Consider the following 8,838-nt stretch of genomic DNA (forward strand, 5'->3'; position numbering starts at 1 on the left):
AATTAGAGACCAAATACTATAGAATTGGCGAAAAAGAAGTTTCGGTGTATGTAGTACGGTAGTAGCTAGTTGGAGGGGGCGAGGGGCGTTGAATGATGGAGTGTGCAGTTGCCCGCGCAAAGGGTAAGTGTGGTGTGCCAGCGTTACGGCATTCAAAAGTTCAAAATACTCCCTCAACTCACTCACTTACTCACACTCCCACCTCCCTCTCCCTCACGCTCACGCCTCCTCACGCACTCTCTCTCTCTCTCTCTCTCTCACTTCCCACCCCCCCCCTCTCCCACGCTCTTAACGGACCTCCATTAATGCTTTCCCTCTCTCTCTTCTAACTTCTCTCTTTCCTTCCCACTTTCTTTCTTTCGCTCTCTACTACCTCAAAAATCAAACCCCCTTCCTTCAATAATCTCATTTCCATCTTCTTCGTCTCTCTCTCTCTCTTACCTCACTTTTTTCCTTCCCTCTTTTCTGCGCCTATCACGCACTTTCTTTTTTCCCTTTCCTTTCCTTTCCTTTTTTTTTTGTTGTTTCTAGATTTGTTTGAATTTTAGCTCAGCATCCTAGGGGTTTTGTTTTTTTTTTTCTTTCACTATTGTTTTTCCCTGCCCTAGTTCCTTCCTTCCTCAACCACCATCTTCTTCTTCTTCTTCTTCTTTCTACTAATTGAGTATCTCTTCTCGTCCGTACTCTCTCGATCTGCATGTTCTCCCCGGTTTCTCGTGTATGACTCGTCCACATGGAGAAATCTCGCCACCGCAGGTCCCCCGTTGCTTCCAGGAACCAACCGCACACTCTTGTTCTTCCTCAAGGTCTCTCTCTCTCTCTTTCAAATCTTGTTTTCTCTCTCTAAATATGAAGTTGAAGCTTGGTTCATCTCAGAAGCAAGAACTTCAGCTCTTTCTTTACCATTTTTTCCCCTTTTGACTCGAGCATTTACAGCATAAGCATAAGAACTGCTAGTTTTGGTGGGGAAAAAGGGGAAAATTTGAAATGAAGCGTTTCGAAGGCTGAAGAGTCTTAATTAGACCTTATTTTTTAAAAAAAGAAAAAAAAATATTTTTGGGTTTATACAGGACTCATGAACTGGTTTTTTGTATTGTTCCTGGCGTGCTCTTGTATAATTGCGTGCACTTATTTATTTATTTAAAATGAATTTGAGATTGCAATGATGCCTTTTGATCACAGTGCTTAATTTATTTACTGTTCAACTCCATGCTTGAATTATGCTTTTCGCAGAGTGTTAAGTTGACGGCAAAATATTGCATTATTTTTTTTTTAATTTTTAATTCGCGTCTCAGTGAGAAGTTTTGCTGATTCTTATTCTTGCCTTGATTCTATTTCAGTAGTTTTGAACATTTTTTTGTCATGATTATTCTTATTTATTTCGTAATTGTTAAATTGTTAACTGCCGCTGACTTCTGAGTTTTCACTTCGTACTAACTTTTGCTGTATAATTCATTTCAGGGAGTAAGCAAGTTCATAGGCAGCGACAATTTCCCGATTTGTCTCCTGATTCTGTTTCTTGCGGTGGTGGGGTTGCAGACAAAGATTCCGTAAGTGTGTGTGTATATATATATTAATAATGATTTATGTCAGCACACCTTCATGAATGAAGATCTAACTTTTGCAGTGTAAATTAATGGCTTTTTAAATTCGTGTGTTGATTGGATTTACACTGTTCTAATTAGGCGTAGTTATTTGTTATAGTTATAGAAAAATATAAAAGTAACAAAAACTAACTGTTATTACCAAATTTGCTGATTGTTGCAGTTCTCGTTCAAATTTGGGTGGAGATCTTCAAAACAACTGTTCGGAACTCCAATTAAGAAGTTACTAGCTGATGAGATGTCGCAAGAAACTGAGTCTAAAAGAAGAAATCCAGGTGTTATTGCCCGTTTGATGGGTCTGGATGGCCTTCCTGCTAACAAGCAGCAAAAGGGTTCATCAGAAAATCCTGTAGAGAAAGTGCGAAACAGAGGAACATCATATGATGGTCGGTCCTCTAGGAGGAGCTCAAAGGATCAACAAGAATTTAAGGATGTGTTTGAGGTCTCAGAGATCCCAATGGTAGAGAGCAGCAGGTATTCATCACACGTGTCCGCAAAAGACCTGAGGAATGCCAACGAAGAGATGTCATTCATTGAGCAGAAGTTTATGGATGCCAAACGCCTTGCAACTTATCAGGATTTACAGTCTTCGAGGGATTTCCATGATACACTTGAGGTGCTTGACTCTAACAAGGAACTTCTTCTGAAGTACTTTAAGCGGCCAGATTCTTTGTTTAAAAAGCATCTAAGTGATCTTCAAGCTGATCCTTTCGAATCACATTTGGGTCACACAGAAGCTATGCAATTACCTGAGATTGAGAAGTATGGAAATGAGTTTGACTGGAGATTAGATACCGACACAGCACTGTTGAGTTATGATAAATCTCATCAAAGGCAACATGATGGATATCCTCGGCAATTCAACAGAAGACATGTGATGCATAGTTCACCGCGATCATCAAAGCTTCAGTCAAAGGGAAAACATGAGCAAGGTGCTTCCCCTACAAAGATAGTTGTCCTAAAGCCTAATCTTGGGAAATCTCAGAGTGCTGCCAGGAATGTTTCATCTCCTTGTTCTCCACATATTTTTCAATCTGAGCATGCAAATGATACTGAATTTTCAGATATCCGATATAGGGACTCCAAAATGTATCCGCAAAAGATTAATTTGCCTGATACTGCCCGGCCGTTGAGGCACAACTCTTTGGAATCTAGAGAAATTGCTAAGGAAATCACTCGTCAAATGAAAAATAGTTTGAACAATGGTGGTTGCGTGATGTTGCCCTCTTCCGGACTTAGAGGATATGCTGGGGATGATAGTTCTTGCAGTGTATCTGGAAATGAATCTACTGAGGAATCAGTTGGAACTCCTGCTACTTGGGGAAACTCTTCTGATCTTAATAATTGTAGCAGGAGGTCATCACATTCTGGTGAATCATCTGTGAGTAGGGAGGCAAAGAAGAGATTATCAGAAAGGTGGAAAATGGCGCACAAGTCTCAAGAGATACAAATTATCAGCAAGAGCAGCACACTTGCTGAAATGCTTGCTATCACTGATAAGGATGTGAAGACCACAAATTTTGATGGAAGGTTTACTGAGGAACGGCACCGTAATAAACCTGCTGGGTGGGTTGAACCATTGGGTATCAGCAGCAGGGATGGTTGGAAGGATGGATGTATTGGAAGTTTGCCAAGGTCAAGATCTCTACCTGCTTCTTCTAATGTCTTTGGAAGTCCTAGAACAATCATGCGCAATGAAGTGCTTCGTGATGATCGCTTTAGGATGCCAAAGGAAGCCATTAGACGGGAGAGGAGAAGAGGAAGGAGTCATGATCAGAGGCATGGTGTAAATAGTAGAAGCACAAGATCTGGTCACAAGAAATCTTGGTCTATGCTTTCGTCTGAGTTGGAAGGCAATGAGTTTTCACCAAGCTTTAGTGCCATTGAGAATAAAATGGAAATCAATCTTGAAGAAGGTTCACCTAAACTAGATGTTCCAACCACTGAATCTCTTGCTGTGACCCTCAAAGATACAAGTGTGCTTCCTGATACTATTGTGAGTGTGGCAAATGAAGATGCAGACAGGTCTTGTGAACCTTCTGATAAAGTACTGCCTGAAACATCTCTTGTTTTGATCAAAGGTGACAACAGGGTTGCTGACAAAGATAACTCAATTCAGCAGGTTAACTTTCTAATATCCTCCATTGGTATTTTGGTGTTTTATACAGTTTCTGCAAAATTTTCTTTCTTATCTCTCTTGTTTGCTTCAGCCTAACTCTCTCCTTACACTTTGCAAATATTTTCATAGGTATTTCATCATTATTTTCGGACTTGTGCACTAAATTGAGATGTGGAAAGCCTTGAAACTTGTTAATTTCTTAGAAATTGCGTTGAATTAATAGTGCTTGCACAGCTAATTTTCCACTGTAATAGATGCTTCAATAAACTTTTTGTTGTCAGAGGATAGTTTTATTTTCTCATGATCTGATGAGGTGGCCTGCAATTATTAATAAAAAAATTGTAAACTTCTTCCTGTTCCATACTTGATGTGTTGTAATATTTTCAGGAACTATCTGCTGGGTCTTCTGATGGAACTTCAGACTGCTTTCAACCACCTGCACCTGGACTTGAATCATCATGTGGTAAAGATACTGATCAACCCAGTCCAGTCTCAGTCCTGGAACCTTCTTTTACAGATGATCTGTCGTCATCATGTTCCGAGTGTTTTGAAAGTCTCAGTGCTGACCTGCAAGGTAATTGAACTGGGGATGTATTTCTATTTTTGCATATTGTTGTGTTTAATACCCCATTTTCATGTCTAGCTCAATATTTAATTTCCTTTAGCCACTCAAACCTCATACCATGTGTTTATCACAATTACATCAACAATAAACAGGAAGAGATAACTATGTTGATTCAACATTAGAGGCTTTTTTCAATTTTATATTTTTTGTTCTATTTCATAAGAAACAAACAATCATGCGGATAGTTTGAGTTCCATCACCTATTAACCTTTGTTGTTTGCACGTTGGGCTTACTATATCTTTCCATCAGTATGGATTGTACTCAATTTAGAAAATGGAGATCAATTAGTATTGTTCTATATTATTTGTTTGGTGTATCTATTTTGTAACAGTAGCATCCAACTAGTTTTGGAATAATAAGATGCACTGTAAATGCATTTCTAGGTCTATATCTTTTTTTTGGGGTTGATGGCTTACTTTTAAATTTTCGGTCAATTTGTCTATTAAATGTTACAAGTTAAATTTGATTATTTAATCATAACTATATCCTGAGTCGCTATTACCTCATAAATCATAATTACATTGACTACATTTAATTATTTAATAATAATTTGACTAAATCATCTATGACTTCATAATTTCCACATCATTCTCCTGCCAATTTTGTTGATGGTTTTGAGCTTATATATCATAACAATCTCTTGCTAATCTTGTATGTGTGATCAAACTGATAATTGTGATTTGAATCAAATAGCTGTTTGACATGACAAATCACCAGCATATATATATGAATTTGATGCTCTCATACTCCTGGCTGTTGTGCTTGACTGAAGGAAATTATTCTAATCTTTCGTTGAGACTTTTATCTTTCACTCCATTCCATTGTTCTAATGAAACATTATTATTTACAGGGCTCCGAATGCAGCTCCAGTTGCTGAAGTTGGAATCTGAAGGATATGCGGAGGGCTCTGTGCTAATTTCAAGCGATGAAGAGTGTGGGGAAGGATCTACTAGATTGTCAGAAGACAATCGATTATGCAGAACTGAAGATAGCTGGGAGTCTTCCTACATTATTGATGTGTTGTCTGAATCTGGCATCGATGGCGCTCAACCTGATCCAAATTTTGAATTTTGGCATTCTCTGGAATCCCCTGTAAGTCTCTCAGTGTTTAATGAACTTGAAAAGAGGTACTGTGATTGGACCACTTGTTCAAGGTCTGAAAGACGGTTGCTTTTTGACCGCATAAATTCCGGAATTGTCAAGATCCACAATCAATCCATGAACTTGCAGCCATGGGTGAGCCGTGCAACAACAAATGTTGGTTCTAAACTGATCGAAAATCGGATCCAAGATGGTCTTTTCAGGTTGCTGGGAAGCCAGGGAAAAGTGAAGGATGATGCTTTGGGGAAGGTGTTGGTTAAGGAACCACAGTGGTTGGACTTAGGAGATGAAATTGATGTAATAGGTAGGGAAATTGAGAGATTGTTGTTAGAAGAACTAGTAGCAGAGATAGCTGGTGCATAGAAAATTTTGTACCGGGGCCATTATTCGTTCTTAGGAAGTTTCCCTATATTGTAAATCAAAGTTTCACAATGTTAAATTTCATCAGAAGATGAATAAAGGGATCATAATGTTTCTTCCCAAACCCATTGGGCATTAGATGAATGATTATGACTATCTGAGAATGTGGACAAGTTTACATGGCCCTTTCATGGTGCATGTGGATTTCAAGGTTGCATTTAAGGCACTACGTGATAGACATAAAAGCCAGAATTTTTGTAGCTACATTAAGGGGTAGGGACTAGGGGTAGCAGCATATAACGACAATATTCAAATAACAACGCAACTCAAGGTGAATCAAATTATCAAATCATGCCAACGGTGTAATCTGCAAGAATTGATGGCGATTGACAAAGGCAAATGAAAAAACGTATTTGTTTCTTTCTACATATACTTCGGGCCTTACAGGTACTGTCACTATCACTATTTATAGGTCAGCATCTCGTAACGCTTCTAAAAGTGTAGTGTAACTAGTACTGTACAAAAATACATCAAAGAAATCTGACTTGAGGTTTCCTCTCCTTAGTGCGGACTTGATGACAATAGAAAATAGATGAACTCACCCAACTTGTTAAACAATCTCGTGGGAGAAAGAAAAAAAAAAGGGAGAAAATTGATGAACTTGCTTACTACTGAACCTATACAAGGTTATAAAGCATTCTAAGTTGCCCGAGTTATTCTATTTTCCATTTTACCCATTAGTGCCATGCATAAATAATTAAATACCATTTAGAAAGTTTGTTTTTTTCTGCCTTCATATTTTATAGCAATGTTGACGGTCACATGGAGTTGTTTTTCTTTTCACCAAATATGTAGCATTCCTTAGTTAATGAGAGAAACGGATAAGTAGTCCCAACGGAGAAGTAGCACAAGTGGGAGAAATGTGCACTCACACACAGTTAAGTCTGAGGGTACAATTGCTGGTCCAAATTTTTGGACCATTGTTGTTATGGTCATGGACCTAACGTCTCAAGTAAGATGGCTGCTATCTCCAAATAAAAGGTGAATTTCGCTGCTATTTTCTGTGTAAATAATCAATTCAATTATGTTTGATGATCTTCTAGTAGTGATTCTTTTGTAAACACAAGTTAACTGCTTCAGTGCTTTATTTATCTATACGTGTTACTTATAATGTCAACACACTTTTGTAACTGCTTGTTTTTAGTATTTTCAATTCTTTCTTCCAATTAGGTCTTCTTTTAAGCACCATCTGAATTAACTTTCCATTTCTATCTGTCGGTATTTGTGCCAAGGTTAGGTCTCTGCATTGTTTGAAGTTGATTGCCAATTTCGTGTGGGATCTATGAAAGGAGCCTTTGCATGTTCCAATTATCCAGATCCCAGATATCATTCAAATAAGAAAAAGTCTTGGAACCAATTCTACTATGAGCTAACTTGAACAACATTTAAAAAATTTTGATTTTAAAATTTAAAAAATTAAGATTAGGTTTAGATAAAATTAGGGTTAGATTTAAGTAAATGGAGTGAAATGTTTTTTTTGTTTTTTTTCCTCTGGTGGGTCTTAAAATACGGTCTAAATAGAAGTTGGATAAAGTTGGTTGGACCCCTATTTGATTACCTAACGAAGATGTTCACAGAAATACATGTATATATGCAATATGAATAAAAGAAACTTTTTGTGACTACAAACTAGACATTGACCGGTTATAAAATGCCAAAGAGGAGAAAAGTCATGAAAGAGTATGTCAAACAGTTGTACATGTCTGTATATTACAGGGTCTTGTAGGGTGGTTGTCAATGTTCCATTGCTTTTATGGTGTAACGGTTATCCTATCCGAACTTTTGAATTTAGATCCCATGTGCAATCCCTTCACGAGTCACCATCAACAAACTGGTGTGTGTACTACATTCATTGCTAACAAGTAACAACAATTCTAGCATTCCTTCATTCATTAGTTTAATTGTTAATTGCGATTAAGTTTGCATTTTTTTGGCTTTAGGTTTCATACTTTGTTGCTACCTATATGGAGATTATTACGTGGATTATTGCTCGGTGACTGTAAAAGAAGAACGAACTATCTAACCCCTTTATTTCGATCTAGTTTCTATGATTAGTGTTGATGGCAACTCAATATTAGATTATTAATATATTTTTTTCCTTCTAATGTGTCATAAAGATTCATGATCTTACAGGGATATGTGCTTATCTTACCTAAGTTATTGTTAAAAAATAACATGTTTAGATTAATTACCTTTGTGCTATATTAAACACTTTCTAACTTGCCTTGAAGTTGAGGTTCAGAAAGTTTACTTTAATATAATAAATATATTTTTTTAATTGTCCACCTAATCTCCTAACTCGATAAGCTAATAAGTAATAACTAATTTGTTGCGGATCTAAACTTTATTTAAGAGTCATTGACCAACAAAATTGCTGCATATACAAAACATGATTCAAATTCATGATACTTAAGCGCATAACCGCGCCGACCACTCGATCAACCAAATTGATTTTTAATATAATAAATATATTACCTTGTATTATCCTTACTAAATACTAATCTCTTCATAATAAGTCTACTTTCAGGAAATTTCCACTACTAAATATGAAAGTTCATCTTTAGACTACAGGGAAACATATAATCGCCTGGTTGAATATATATATATATATATAATGCCAAAGTTCTTTTTGTTTTTTGGCATACTATGTCAAAGTTCTTTTGTTTTTCTCATTTTTTGGTTTAATTGTTTGTTTTTTCTTAATGGACACCAAAATTATTGGGTATGTGAATGTGAGAATGGGCCTCAGCTATTTATAGACTAGGCCTAACTCTATAATTTGATATTATTCATATCTTGGCTGATAAAAGACAAAACACGGAACCTCCAATGAAAATTAGTTTAGCCGAAATCTGCTAAATTTTGGGTGAACTTTACTATTCATATCTCGTTCTATTTTAAACAAAATATTCTCTCTTTTATTTATTATATTTTACAAAAATATTAAGAGGTCAATATAATAAATAGC

The 8,838-nt window shown here is 36.7% G+C and overlaps 1 protein-coding gene across 2 annotated transcripts in view; it reads left to right on the plus strand.

The window, feature by feature from the left end:
- The window catches only part of LOC107625210, a 6,714-nt gene extending 718 nt beyond the window's left edge, over positions 1 to 5,996 (plus strand). The window contains exons 1-5 of one of the 2 annotated variants that reach the window (XM_016327788.2): positions 104 to 806; positions 1,462 to 1,550; positions 1,768 to 3,726; positions 4,111 to 4,297; positions 5,200 to 5,996. In XM_016327788.2, the coding sequence (XP_016183274.1) occupies positions 734 to 806; positions 1,462 to 1,550; positions 1,768 to 3,726; positions 4,111 to 4,297; positions 5,200 to 5,813 (2,922 nt within the window). In that variant the 5' untranslated portion in view covers positions 104 to 733 and the 3' untranslated portion in view covers positions 5,814 to 5,996. Of the gene's footprint in view, positions 1 to 103; positions 807 to 1,461; positions 1,551 to 1,767; positions 3,727 to 4,110; positions 4,298 to 5,199 lie in introns of those variants that run through there. The other variant, XM_021115747.1, reaches the window with a different exon arrangement.

Source organism: Arachis ipaensis, chromosome B02 (genome assembly GCF_000816755.2).
Source record: "Arachis ipaensis cultivar K30076 chromosome B02, Araip1.1, whole genome shotgun sequence".
In the NCBI taxonomy this organism is placed as follows: domain Eukaryota; kingdom Viridiplantae; phylum Streptophyta; class Magnoliopsida; order Fabales; family Fabaceae; genus Arachis; species Arachis ipaensis.